We start from the raw sequence: 15470 nt of genomic DNA on the forward strand, positions 1-15470 counted from the left end.
TTACTATATTGGATTAAAGGAGTGTAAAGGTGACTATGTGGGTGGTATTTCATGTCTTATCAAAATGTTAAACAGCGTATTTAGAAAGTTGTAAACAGCTTTTTTGGCTCTAGCTATGACAATATTTGATTTATAATGATTCCTACTTTGCGGTAATAAATGTATTCTACCCCTTTCTGGCCCGGAACCAATTAACAGTGATAAACAAGGGACGACTGTAGTTATATTTTTTGGTTATTTCTTTGCAGCGGCAGGCCGTGCGTTTCCCACCTAGGCCTTCAGTGATGTCCAACTTCAATGATTACCTCTCAAAATACCATAATTGATGTCACTACATAATAGGGATGTGCGTATCGATCCTGTGGTATCGATATATCGATACTCACACGCTACTCATTTGGCATCACTTTTCTGAAAAAAGTATCGATATAAACCAAAAAACGGCATGTGGGGGTGCAAGCATCATTTTCAGATGTTTTTGATGACTTACTTAACTTACTATGTGCTGGGACACCCCTGTACCTGGCAGAGTATAGAGCTGGCCCAGTCACGTCACAGCTAGAGACAGCGAATGAGCGTCGTCAACGTGCAACACACACACAGCCAGCCGACAGCGATGCAGCCAGGTTAAAACAGGCATTGTTTTTGTTTTTTTAGTAATGTTTACTGAATATTTTTGTTTAAATGATTATCCTAAATTCAAATAATTTCCACACAGGGGAATTTACTGTTAGTTGAAAATTGCTTGTGTACTTAAAACAAGATAAGAAAGAGATACAATTTGGAGATTCTTCATCTTTGCATTACAGTTTTATTTTTTAACCAAGAAAATCTTGAAATATATGATTGAATGTGATTTTGGTTTTAATCTGTAACATGATTTCTTACATGTCGAAAACATTAGCCTATCTCATATTTCATTAATTGCTAATTATATCACAAACTTTAAAAAATAACTGCAGCTTCTTGCGATTCGGATTTGACAGTTAATTGGAAAGCCCTAATATCTAATTATTATTATATATAATATATAATTATTATTATATATAATATTTAATTTATTTTTCATATTTATGTTATTTATTTTAATTTTACTTTTATTATATATTGACCATAATACATGTGGTATAAATGGTCTGTATTTGTCTTGTGATTTGTCTTAAATAATAATAGTAATAATATTTTTGACTGACAAAAATTGCCAATAAGAAATTAATGGTATTGGTATCGGTATCGGTATCGATGAAAATGCAAGAAAAAGTATTGGTATCGTATCGAATCCTAAAAGTGTGGTATCGCCCATCCCTACTACATAACCATTCTTGGAGAAATACTATACAGGAACGCGTTTACGCCCTACTTTGCATTGAATCACATCAACAGTGTACAAAACAGGTTATTTTCTGGCGCATTTAAAAATCAATAAACCCGCATCAGCAATTAAAACATATCTTATGTGGTACTGTCAAAATTAAAATTGCAAAAAACATTTTAAAAGTGAAAAAATAAAATATTTGAACTCACAATTTGTAGAAGCTATTCGACGCTGTATAAGCCAGTGGTACCCCTCGTCGTCTGCTTTTTCGAGTGGAAATGGCGAGCATTTCCCCTTTTGATCGTCAGAACAGCTGAGCTAGCTTCCGGGGTTGGCAGACATCGTCTCACAAGATGTAGTTTCTCTTTAAATATCCTTCTTGAAAATATATATCTGCCACCGAATCAACGTTTTGTTCTCCTTCTCTGCTATCCTGGTCTGGCTACGGCGCAACACTTCCCGCTTCCTGCTAATTTCAATCAATGTTTACTCATATAGCCCTAAATCACGAGTGTCTCTAATTTGAAACTTGTGATTGGATACTCACTTTGGAGTGACAAGTGAATATCCAATCACAGTCTTGTTATCACCAGGCTACCTAGATAGGCTACTGTCAACAACTTGTGATCTGATTGGCTATCGCAACTGTCTCTCAACTCTATGTGTTCTCAAATTCATCCGCTAACAGTCCCGATGAGTAACCAATCACAGGACGCGTAAATGTCACGTTCATTGTGAGGCCATCTAGAAGGCCTTACTGACAACAACTCGTGATCTGATTGGCTATTGCAACTGTCTATCAACTGTATGTCCCCGTTCACTTACAGTGCACAGACGCCCCCGTTGTTGATTCTGAAGGCCCCTGGCAGATTTGGTACAGCATGGCAACATAAGCTAGCTGAATTCTGATTGGATACAAACTAAAACTAAAAACAACAGCACTGGAAGGAGCATAATATGACATGAAGAGAATATGAATAATTTTAGATATTTAGGGAAAGTAAATAAAAAAAATACTTTAATCTTTAATTATGATCATGATTTCTGGTTATGTTAGGCCAGCAGAGAAGGCCTTGCTGGCCCTGACGGCACACCACTGTTTTTTGTTTTTTTTTAGCCTATTGGGGTCATTATGGTTTCTCCAGTGCTGGCTTACCGACATCATGAACGTCTCATTCACGCACACTCGCTTTTTGTCCTGCATGGTGTAATTTCGGCTAATTTTTCGATCACTTTTGTCGTCCTTGCCGATAAAAGAAGCCCTGGCTTTTGCGCGCAGAGCATCCAGAGTCAGATCGTAGCGAATCACTGCAGGGATGCGACAAGATGAAGAGTTAGGTACTTGAAACTAAGACGCCATCTTGGACGGAACGGAACGACAGGCTCACCTGCTTTGGGCTTCGGGTCCTGCGTGTCCGATTTGATACTGTAGACAAAACACACTTCTGTCGTCACGCACACAGACTTGCGTCCGGAGTGCTCACATTGAAACTGGGCTTGCTGGAGGTTGATCTTTGCAGGGTTAAAAGTCATGTTGGCTCGGAGCTCTGCAACATCTCTGGACCTAAAAAGCATACAAGCTCAATTTGAGTTTGTGCAAGCATGCATGCAGCATCTCTAAGGGAAGGGAACAGATGCATTGCGAGCAATAAACCGCGGCCTCAGCTCTCTCTATTAGCAAACAGAGCCGACGAGCTTGCCAAAATCCAATTTGAACTGGAAGCCACTTGGGACGTGGAGCTTTCACACAGCTCTGCTGAGTCTCAGCCAGGAGGGAAAACGTGTGGGAGAATATCTCTTTGGGAGTTGAGTCATGGCGGCGGCTGACGTTTGAAAACCTAACGGGGTGAAGCCTATATTAGACAGCAAATATTTAAATAGAGAGATCTTTAGGAAGTCTATAAGTCCGGTGGGACTTGAACAGCTGTCTAAACGGAGGACGTGTGGGATGATACTCAGGTTACCGATGCTCCCCCAACAATATAAGACATCATTTCTTCAACAATTGTTTGCTTTGTGGGAACAGTTTGGGTCAGGCCCTTTTCTGCCCCAGTGTACAATATTGTTCGGAGCAGAAAACCCATAGTCTTGTCGTTGTGGCTGCACTACACCTCCAATCCAGTAGATGGCAGTCAAAACAAATGCAACAAGGACGATTCCATTTTTAAAACCTACATACATACATACATATATCCTGTGTAGGGCTGTGAATCTTCGGGATAACGATTCAATTTGGAATCGATTCTCGATTCAAACCGATTCTTGATACAAAATCCATACTTTTTTAATAACATCGGGTGCCAGTTCTATGATTAACTACATTCTTCCGTAAAATAGATAATAGCTCTGATACATTTCCATATTAATTAAAAGAAAAATGTTTTTTTTAAATAAAATTCCACCTAAACATTTCAGAAAGTCAAATACAAATAAGGCAAGAGAAGTATACCACACTTCTCTTTTCCAAAGTAAATCTGTGCAACAGATCAACAATATGATTTGCCTGAGTGTCTGGACAGGACGGATTTTAAAAGAAGAAAAAATTATAATTTTTTATTTTTTTATTCAGGATTTTTTTTAATCGATAAGAATTGTTACGAGTTAGAATCACGATTCATTCATCAATCAAATTTTTTTGACACCCTTAATACTGTCTGTACAGTATATGTGTGTGTGTTTACTTTAACAATGATTTGGGGTGAATGAGAAAGTTAAAAGAGAACACATATATCCTCCTAAAAAAAAACAAATTTTGCAAAACAGGGGTTACCTTTTTAACAAAAAAGTTGACCAAAAACAAAAGTCCACTACGGAGGACGCTGGTATTGCACAACACAGCAGTAACTTAAAGGCCTACTGAAATGTTTTTATTTTATTTAAACGGGGATAGCAGATCCATTCTATGTGTCATACTTGATCATTTCGCGATATTGCCATATTTTTACTGAAAGGATTTAGTAGAGAACATCGACGATAAAGTTTGCAATTTTTGGTCGCTGATAAAAAAAAGCCTTGCCTGTATCGGAAGTAGCGTGACGTCGCAGGTTGAAAGGCTCTTCACATTTCCCCAGTGTTTACACCAGCAGCGAGAGCGATTCGGACCGAGAAAGCGACGATTACCCCATTATTTTGAGCGAGGATGAAAGATTTGTGGATGAGGAACGTGAGCGTGAAGGACTAGAGTGCAGTGCAGGACGTATCTTTTTTTGATCTGACCGTAACTTAGGTACAAGCGCTCATTGGATTCCACACTTTCTCCTTTTTCTATTGTGGATCACGGATTTGTATTTTAAACCACCTCGGATACTATATCCTCTTGAAAATGAGAGTCGAGAATGCGAAATGGACATTCACAGTGACTCTTATCCCCACGACAATACATCGGCGAAGCACTTTAGCTACGGAGCTAACGTGATAGATTCGGGCTCAACTGCAGATAGAAACAAAAGAAATAAACCCCTGACTGGAAGGATAAACAGAAAATCAACAATACTATTAAACCATGGACCTGTAACTACACGGTTAATGCTTTCCAGCCTGGCGAAGCTTAACAATGCTGTTGCTAACGCCATTGAAGCTAACTTAGCTACGGGACCTCACAGAGCTATGCTAAAAACATTAGCTATCCACCTACGCCAGCCAGCCCTCATGTGCTCATCAACACCCATGCTCACCTGCGTTTCAGCGATCGACGGAGCGACGAAGGACTTCACCCGATCATCGATGCGGTCGGCGGCTAGCGTCGGATAGCGCGTCTGCTATCCAAGTCAAAGTCCTCCTGGTTGTGTTGCTGCAGCCAGCCGCTAATACACCGATCCCACCTACAGCTTTCTTCTTTGCAGTCTCCATTGTTCATTAAACAAATTGCAAAAGATTCACCAACACAGATGTCCAGAATACTGTGGAATTTTGCGATGAAAACAGAGCTTTTTGTATTGGATACAATGTGTCCGAATACTTCCGTTTCAACCATTGACGTCACGCGCATACGTCATCATACATAGACGTTTTCAACCGGAAGTTTCGCGGGACATTTAAAATTGCACTTTATAAGTTAACCCGGCCGTATTGGCATGTGTTGCAATGTTAAGATTTCATCATTGATATATAAACTATCAGACTGCATGGTCGGTAGTAGTGGGTTTCAGTAGGCCTTTAACCAATGTTGTTATACTGTTCTCATGAGTTCGCTGTAAACGACAGTACGTCAAGAGTAACACATTCTAGTGTGAGTGGCAATATTTGTTTTGAAAAGTCTAATTATTGAGTGTTTCATGTCTCACCAGAACAGCGAGGCCCCTCCAAGACCCCCTATAGTAACATCGGTGATTCCGTCTCCATTCAGATCCATGACTCCATGTATGGACTGACCAAAGAACTTCATCTTGTCGTCCTCCCCCCCTGCTGGGATGTGCTGACGAGACAATTTCAACAATTAAAGCATACCTGTCTCAATCCTTCCAAGCAGTGCACTGGTGGTACTCACCTGCACAAACTTTTCCTTCAGTGACCTCTTGTCCCCGTGATAGATGTAGACTCCGCCCTTGTGGTCATTCTCAAAGGGCGCGCCTATGGCCACGTCGTTGAAGCCGTCGAGGTTGAGATCCAATACGGCCGCGATGGCCGTACCGAAGCGGGCCCCGCACGGCTCGTTTTTGTGGGTGCAGCTGGACGAGTGGGCAGTGCAGCACGACTGGTTGATGGGCTTTAACGTGAACTCGTACTCAAACTGGCCATCCTGGTCGGGGGAGAAATGAGGAGTGAGTACACAGAGTCATCTATAGACCAGTGGTTCTCAAACTTTTTTCACTAAGCACCAAAAAACTAAGCTCTCCAAGTGCCACCATAATGGCCAACAATAAAATACAGTAGCGTAGTAGGTCCAAGTATTCCGAGGTTTTATTTGACAAGTACAGTCGTGGTCAAAAGTTTACATACACATAATGTCATGGCTGTTTTGAGTTTCCAATCATTTCTACAACTCTTATTTTTGTGTGATAGAGTGATTGGAGCACATACTTGTTTGTCACAAAACATTCATGAAGTTTGGTTCTATTATGAATTTATTATGGGTCTACTGAAAATGTGACCAAATCTGCTGGGTCAAAAGTATACATACAGCAATGTTAATATTTGGTTACATGTCCCTTGGCAAGTTTCACTGCAATAAGGCGCTTTTGGTCAGGACTTTGGGAAGGCCATTCTAAAACCTTAATTCTAGCCTGATTTAGCCATTCCTTTACCACTTTTGACGTGTGTTTGGGGTCATTGTCCTGTTGGAACACCCAACTGCGCCCAAGACCCAACCTCCGGGCTGATGATTTTAGGTTGTCCTGAAGAATTTGGAGGTAATCCTCCTTTTTCATTGTCCCATTTACTCTCTGTAAAGCCCCAGTTTCATTGGCAGCAAAACAGGCCCAGAGCATAATACTACCACCACCATGCTTGACGGTAGGGATGGTGGTCCTGGGATTAAAGGCCTCCCCTTTTCTCCTCCAAACATATTGCTGGGTATTGTGGCCAAACAGCTCAATTTTTGTTTCATCCGACCACAGAACTTTCATAAAAGAACCAAACTTCATAATTAGTTTTTTGTGAAGTGAATTATATTTATATAGCGCTTTTCACTAGTGACTCAAAGCGCTTTACATAGTGAAACACAATATCTAAGTTACATTCAAACCAGTGTGGGTGGCACTGGGAGCAGGTGGGTAAAGTGTCTTGCCCAAGGACACAACGGCAGTGACTAGGATGGCAGAAGCGGGGATCGAACCTGGAACCCTCAAGTTGCTGGCACGGCCACTCTACCAACTGAGCTATACCGTCCCAACAAGTATGTGCTCCAATCACTCCATCACAAAAAAATAAGAGTTGTAGAAATTATTGGAAACTCAAGACAGCCATGACATTATGTTCTTTACAAGTGTATGTAAACTTTTGACCACGACTGTATATTTAATATTTTTGGCCACTGTAACATGACACAACGTTTGAACAGTAACACTGTGTTCGAACGTAGGAAAATAAAACACTGTACTTGAATCAAGTGATTCTTTGGCGTATCACTAGATGGAGCCTGCGTACCACAGTTTGAGAATCCTTGCTATAGACCTGGGGTGTCAAACGTATGGCCCGAGGGCCGGATCAGACCCGTGAACAGGTTTTATCCGGGCCGCGGGATGAGTTTGCTAAGTATAAAAATTAGCCGAAATTTTTGAATGAAAGAAACTGCTGTTCTAAATGTGTCCACTACATGTCACAATAGCAATTCTTTGCATCTTTTCAGATTATGCTACATATGTAAAAAAAACAAAAAACACGTGATGTTAGTGCACCAGTCGAGGAAAATGAGCAAACTACATAAATAACATCCTGTAATTTGATTTTGGTATTACTTTTTTATCGTGATGGATTGAAAATTAACACCAATGAGTTGACTGATGAACATTATCACATAATGTATTCAGAAAGTATAAATAACGACAAATAAAGATAGAAGTACATTTTATTTTTTAAAGTGCTTTTCACAGATAAAATCACAAAGTACTGTACAAAATATAGGTGAAGTAAAACAACAACTCAATTAAAACAACAAGGGCAACATCATAAAAAGGATACAAAGTGGATTAAAAATTATAGTTAAAAGGTGCATTAACTAAAAGCTTTACCAAAAAGAGACGTTTTCAAATGTTTCTTAAAAGTTTCAACACAGTCAAGATCACGGAGGGACTGGTGCAAATTGTTCCAGAGTCTGGGAGCTATAGCCTGGAATGCCAGGTCTCCATGGGTTTTAAAACGAATTTGGCAAAGAGAATTACAATAGTCAATGCGATACTATTAACCGCAACATGTAAGTTTAAAAAAACCTAACAACATTATGATTTGTACATTTTCAGAATGTGCTTGTCCTATTTTTAAACAAAGAAAACAGACTGATGTTGTCTTTATTTTTAAGTTATCGTGCCGTGATTTTAGCAGTCCGGCCCACTTGGGAGTAGATTTTTCTCTATGTGGCCCCCGATCTAAAATGAGTTTGACACCCCTGCTATAGACGCTATTGTAGCCTTTATTCATTCATTCGTACCTGCTTAAGCTTGTAGACGTAAACCAGGCCCTGCTCGTCTCTTTCCGAGCCCATGTACATCGGAGCGCCAACCAGGAGGAGATCGGTGTAAGAGTCGCCATCCACATCGAGAGTCTGTAAGACGCTGCCAAAGTACGACCCGATCTGCAAAAGAGGCAGGACAAAATGTACTAAATTTAGACCACAAAAATATCAAAACACTGGTACCTCAATTTTTGTATGCTAAAATGTTTCATATGATTATCAACTAAAATGTGGAGTTGCTATACGGCTAAATATTGCGCATAACAAACTAAGAAATCACGTGTTGGTGTCTCTGTGAAGAATGGATAGTGCTTCTTAAAGGGTTGGGACACTAAAGGTAGATTCCAGTCAGGGAATCATTTTAATCATCTTTATTATGTGTGTGGGTAATTTATCTGTTCATAAAACGCACACAGAACGTTGAACAACAGAAAGCGCTGTATAAATCTAATCCATTGTCATTAGAGATGTCCGATAATATCCGACTGCCGATATTATCGGCCGATAAATGCTTTAAAATGTAATATCGGAAATTATCGGTATCGGTTTCAAAAAAGTAAAATGTATGACTTTTTAAAACGCCGCTGTACGGAGTGGTACACGGACGTAGGGAGAAGTACAGAGCGCCAATAAACCTTAAAGGCACTGCCTTTGCGTGCCGGCCCAATCACATAATATCTACGGCTTTTCACACACACAAGTGAATGCCCCGCATACTTAGTCAACAGCCATACAGGTCACACTGAGGGTGGACATATAAACAACTTTAACACTGTTACAAATATGCGCCACACTGTGATCCCACACCAAACAAGAATGACAAACACATTTCGGGAGAGCATCCACACCGTAACACAAATCATAAACACAACAGAACAAATACCCAGAACCCCTTGCAGCACTAACTCTTCCGGGACGCTACAATATACACCCCCCGCTTTTTTTTACACCCTCTTTTGTATTGCATACGGTTGCAAAATACGCCATCATAGGTCCAAGGAAAGGTACAAGCACCAGTACTTGGATTAAAACAAAGACGTTTTGGCTCTTCTTTCCCCTCCTCTCTCATCGTCGTCTACGCCAACAAGAGTCTTTAATAACGGCAAAAGTGATGTTAAATGTTAATTCATCCATTTCATTTAATATTTACCCCTATTTCACATTGTTTTTCTCTATGTAAAACTATAATTATTAGTGATGTTCCGATCAACAATTTTGGCCTACGATCGCGATCCCATTTCAAGTCCCGATCCGATACTTTACAATAGAATGTAGAAGTGAAAATGTTTCTACTACAGTAAACACAATAACATATTTTATAAAGCGTGTCTTATTAAATCTAGAATGTTCTGGTATTATTGTAAATCAGATGATGTAATGAATGTGTGGTATTGAATGCTACATTATTTCTTTATTAACAAAATAAAGTGGCTAGTGCACAATAACTAAACAAAAGCAAAAACTACTATTGCCCTCAAAGACTATCCAGAGAAACAATAACAAAAACGACCCCATTTTTTAAAAAAAACAATAACAAAAACTATAAAAAATGTTGATTTAATCAGTTAAGCATTGTTTATACACTGATACTACACTAGGTATCGATAGTGTCGACATCTGGATTGATTAGCTACGATTAGCTTTTTTTGTCATTCTGCTAGGTGGGTGTGTGTAGCATGCTTAGCGATTACTTTTCCTCGAGTCCTCCAGTGATAATGTTGTATGGAAGAAACTTAGTATAGGATTAGTATCTTAGAAGAGGCCTCACACTGTGGATAGAAGACGTGGCTAGTTTGCTCTGGCAAGACACATACCCTCCTGAAATTCCTGCAACTCCTGCATGTGTGTAATAAGGAATCCAAAAATGTAACTGTGTCTTCCTGAACTTGCATCCCTTTTAAAAGGAATCTTTCACATGAATAAAATCTTCAGCCGTGTAAACACTGGGACACATCTGCAGTAAAGATCAGTTCAAAAAGGCATATATTGGCCCCAAAATCAATCCCATGGTCCCACGGGATGGAGACAATTTAAATACTTATTCTCTATAAAATGTGTTTTGTATTAATATGATTTGGGTGTCTGGGACAGATTATTTGGATTTACATGATTTATTATGAGAAAAAAATATTTGGTGTTCTTCGGACCAGAGCAGTGGAAAAACTCACAATCTCACCAAGTATATATTTCCTGTCAAAATATCTAAACAAACTTAATACAAGTTTATAGGAATATAATTTTTTTTCAGTGAGGCATAAACACTTGATTTAGACTTAGACTTAGACAAACTTTATTGAGCCACAAGGGAAATTGTTCCACACAGTAGCTCAGTTTCAAAGGATGGAAAGGATAAATATGGAAAGGATAATGCAGGTATTAAGTAGACAAAAAATGTAACATAGTAGCAATACAAAATATAAGATATATGTAATATTTACATATTATATATACAGTATATAATATATACTGATATATTATATTATATTTTTATATAATATATACAATATATAACAAATCCCAATTACCATGTACAATATAACAGTATATCTAACAGCTGCAGCAAAAAAAAGAAGAAGAAAAAGGCCAGCAGAAAAAATACATTATAAACAAAGAGAGGTAGCTAACATAGAATAGATCTTCTTAAGAAAAAAAATACTACTTCTGAGCATCACAAGGGTGTTATAAGACACAAACTTCACAATCCTAGTAAGTATAGCCAATAACAACTTTTTAGTGCTCACCTAAGTGTTTAAAGCTTAAATATAATCTTTTAATTCAAGAAATCTTACCAAGACAATTTTGAATTGTTCCATTGGCAGGTTTTTCCGCTCTTTACAAGCAAATATAACTTGTATTAATTTTTTTTTACTCATTTAAGAGGGGCATTTTGTCCAGTGAGGTATAAAAGGCTGCTATACGCTGGCCAGTCAATATGAAAGCAACAGTATTTCCTACTAGATCAGGGGTGTCCAAAGTGTGGCCCGTGGGCCATTTGCGGCCCGCAGCTAATTGTTTACCGGCCCGCCACACATTCTGGAAATGCTATTGCAAAAATTAAAAAAACATTTAAAAATGTGGAATGAGGTGAAATCTAACTAGAAAAAGTTGCAATGTTGACACAAAGCTAGCATGCAGGCTTGTATTTCCTTCTTTTGTCTATCTTTCTTTTTTCTTTTTTTGCCATTGCTCAAAAAAAAAAAAATCAACGTTATAATGAATTATTGACCTATTCAAGGCTCCAATTATTTCAAATATTTCACTTTAAAATGTTTTATGTGGGAAATATTGCATATATTGTGTGGTTGCCATACAAAAACATCAACATTTTATTTGACAAAAGAGCATAAAACAAACAAAATAATAGTTCAAACGTAAAATCGACAGATATATCTGAAGTTGAGCTCGTAACTTAAGTGTTGAAAGTTAAAAAAAAACTAATAAAAATTTATCACTTTCTGAGTGGGGCACCTTTTGGATTCCAAATATATTTAATGGGATTTTATTTATCTTTTCACTGTGATTACTCAAAAATAATAATGAATTAAAATCAATGGTGTCCTGCATTATTTATATTTTTAAGGCTCTAATTACTTCACATCAAACATTGCTTTCTGAATGTTTGGGGCAGTGGGGGAAATACTGCATATTTCAGTTTTATTATAAAAAACTAAGTTGTCTTTGACAGAAAAGGCATAAAACCTTCTTGTTTTTTTAAACTTTATATCAACCTGAAGTTAATATACTGTACAGATTTACTGTAAGTGTTATATAAATGAAAAAAATAATAATTTGACTTGTTTTTAACATTTTAATGACTTAGACCCTTTATGGTCCCCGGGAGCCCTAAAGGTAAAAAACAAACAATATCCATATATTTTGTTATGGTTGGAAAATTAAAAATATCAAAATGGCCCCTGCATGCTTTAATTTTTCCGTGTGCGGCCCTCAGTGGAAAAAGTTTGGACACCCCTGTATTAGAACCATCAAGCCCACTCTACAGTGAACATACTCACTTGCTCTCCTCTCAACGTCTGCGAGACAACAACGTCTTTGTCCTCCAGCCGATAGATAACAACACGACCCGTGTGGTTGTAACGTGGCGCCCCCGTGATGTACAGCACGCCATCGGGGGTGGACGCCGATTGGACGTCATAACCTACGCAAACAAGCATACACATCTCTTGTCACGGTAGGGGAGAAAAACATTTATTTTCGAAAGGCTTCTTCTGACAAATGTTTACGTCTGGCTTTTAAAACCCAACCAGCTGGACAATGCAATGACAAGAACGAGCAGAGAGGAAGGCACACGCCGCAGACAAAGGCATGGAGGTGAGAGCGTGTGCCAACAGCTGAGTTTACAGTAGACCGGCATAGAAGCGGAGTGTGCTCTTCATAACGACAGGATGATTAAATAAGTCGATAATAAGATGCTTGGGTTGCTGCAAGGCCCATAAAAGGCATCGAGACAGCCAGAGAAGATGTTGTATATTATTTATGTGCACAGAGACAAGAGCAAGACATCTGCAGCCAAAAGTAGATGCTGTACAACTGAAAAAAGGCAGATTCTCTATTCAGTGACGCTTTAGTATGCGGAACATATTCACCATTAATTAGTTGCTTATTAACATGCAAATTGGTAACATATTGGCTCTTAATTAGTCATTATTAAGTACTTATTAATGCCTCTTTCTGCATGGCCCTAACACTAACCCTAACCCTAAACCTCTAACCCAGGGGCGTCCAAAGTGCGGCCCGGGGGCCATTTGCGGCCCGCAGCTAATTGTTTCCTGGCCCGCCACACATTCTGCAAAAATTGCAAAATTGATAATATTGCAAAAATTTAAAAAAACATTTTAAAAAAGTGGAATGAGGTGAAATCTAACAAGAAAAAGTTGCAATGTTGACACAAAGCTGCCATGCAGGCTGTTTTTTTCTTTTGTCTTTGTTCCTTTTTCTTTTTTTTGCCATTGCTAAAAAAATTTAAAAAAAGACTAAAAATCTACGTTACAATGAATTATTACTTAAAAAATATCACTTTAAAATGTTTTATGTGGAAAAAATATTGCATATATTGTGTGGTTGCCATATCAATCAATCAATCAATCAATGTTTATTTATATAGCCCTAAATCACAAGTGTCTATACAAAAACATCAAAGTTTATTTGACAAAAGAGCATAAAACAAACAAAATAATAGTTCAAACGTAAAATCGACAGATATATCTGAAGTTGATCTCGTAATTTAAGTGTTAAAAGTTTAAAAAAAATAATAAAAATGTATCACTTTATGAGTGGGGGACCTTTTGGATCCCAAATATATTTAGTAGGATTGCATTTAACTTTTCACTGTGATTACTCAAAAATATTAAATACTTAAAATCAATGGTGTTCTGCATTATTGATCTTTTAAGGCTCTAATTACTAAATACTGCATATTTCAGTTTTACTATAAAAAACAAAGTTGTCTTTGACAGAAAACCTTTTTTTTTAATACTTTATATCAACCTCAAGTTGATATAGAGATTTACTGTAAGCGTTAAATTAAAAAAAATAATAATAATTTGACTTATTTTTAACAGTTTAAGGACTGAGACCCTTTATGGTCCCCGGGAGCCCTAAAGGTTAAAAAAAAAAAATCCATATATTTTGTTAAGGTTTGAAAATGAAAAATATCAAAATGGCCCCCGCATGCTTAAATTTTTCCGTGTACGGCCCTCAGTGGAAAAAGTTTGGACACCCCTGCTCTAACCCTAACCCTAACCCTCTAACCCTAACCCCAACCCTAACCCTAACCCAAACTCTAAACCTAACCCTAACCAAATAACTCTAAATTAAGTCTTTGTTACTTACAATATGTTCCCCTAATGTCCAAATAACTCTTAATTAAGTCTTTGTTACTTACAATATGTTCCCCATACTAAAGTGTTACCCTCTATTCATTCTGCAGAAAGGTAAACACAAGACGCGTAAAAAAAATGGCTGTACAGTAGTTTTGTGTCGTTTCAACTCACCTAAATAACCAGCCAGTCTTTCGTACCCGGCTTCAGTTTTGGGGTTGAAGAAGTGGTTCTTCTCTGGATAGATTGTTCCCCCATCGGTGTGCATTATGACAGTTCCATTCCAGTCGTACGCTCCCACAGCTCCCAGCAGCATGCCATCCTGTCGAGAACTACATCATGAACAACATTGGTAGAAAACACAGTAATACGTCAACTTACGGGCCTAATTGGTTGTGTGACCGAGCTTTTACCTCAAATCAATGTTGCCTTTTACATTCACTTTCTTCCTTACCATGGGTGGAAAACAAGGTTATGCCGAGTAAGAGCAAATGTTTGAGGTGGATCTCACAGGGTTCACTGTGACATTTACTCCGTCAACTAATAGCGGGCATGCTTGTAACTCCAAGTTTTGCTTGCAACTTAAAGTATAACAATTAGCCGAGAGACAGCTTTTATCTCAAAACACTCTTAAGTTGGCGTGCCACTGTAGTATGGCGGGAAACTGTAAAAAACCGCGCAGCATTGAACACATCAGTAGAAAATTACACTAAAGTGCATTTTATGTTTACACCTGCACGATTCAACATGTGTGAAAAGGAATAGGACGAGTTCGTGTTAGGGTTAATCCTACCCTTTTCTTTAATGTCTCTCATGACCATTTTCTAATAGGGAGAAAGAAAGAAAGAAAGAAAGAAAGAAAGAAAGAAAGAAAGAAAGAAAGAAAGAAAGAAAGAAAGAAAGAAAGAAAGAAAGAAAGAAAGAAGGAAGGAAAGAATGTTTAATAAATAACAAATGGATGGAATAGAACAAAATGGGAATTACTGATAAAATAAAAAGAAGTGTTAAAAATAAATAAAAAATACACAAAAGTACAGGAGTTTAAGAGCGTTTTGAGAACGGAGCTGTCTCTAAAATAATTGTTACTGTATCCTTTAAGTTACATGTTATGTATTTGTTATTATAGTGTCCTGGGTATGACGTTAAACTACAACCGCAGGCTGTAGAGAGGTAGCACCTTACCTCAGCAAGGGTCCTCTAGCTAAGGAAA

General features: G+C 38.1%; 1 protein-coding gene across 2 annotated transcripts in view; it reads right to left on the reverse strand.

Moving 5' to 3' along the window:
• The window catches only part of itga1 (integrin, alpha 1), a 195057-nt gene that overhangs the window by 28406 nt on the left and 151181 nt on the right, over positions 1–15470 (reverse strand). For both annotated transcript variants that reach the window (XM_062031220.1, XM_062031219.1), the window contains exons 11-17: positions 14435–14582; positions 12437–12579; positions 8400–8543; positions 5802–6053; positions 5599–5729; positions 2704–2879; positions 2472–2623 (exon numbers count right to left, since the gene is read on the reverse strand). In XM_062031220.1, coding sequence (XP_061887204.1) covers positions 2472–2623; positions 2704–2879; positions 5599–5729; positions 5802–6053; positions 8400–8543; positions 12437–12579; positions 14435–14582 — 1146 coding nt within the window. The remainder of the gene's footprint in view (positions 1–2471; positions 2624–2703; positions 2880–5598; positions 5730–5801; positions 6054–8399; positions 8544–12436; positions 12580–14434; positions 14583–15470) is intronic.

Source organism: Entelurus aequoreus, linkage group LG21 (genome assembly GCF_033978785.1).
Source record: "Entelurus aequoreus isolate RoL-2023_Sb linkage group LG21, RoL_Eaeq_v1.1, whole genome shotgun sequence".
NCBI lineage: Eukaryota > Metazoa > Chordata > Actinopteri > Syngnathiformes > Syngnathidae > Entelurus > Entelurus aequoreus.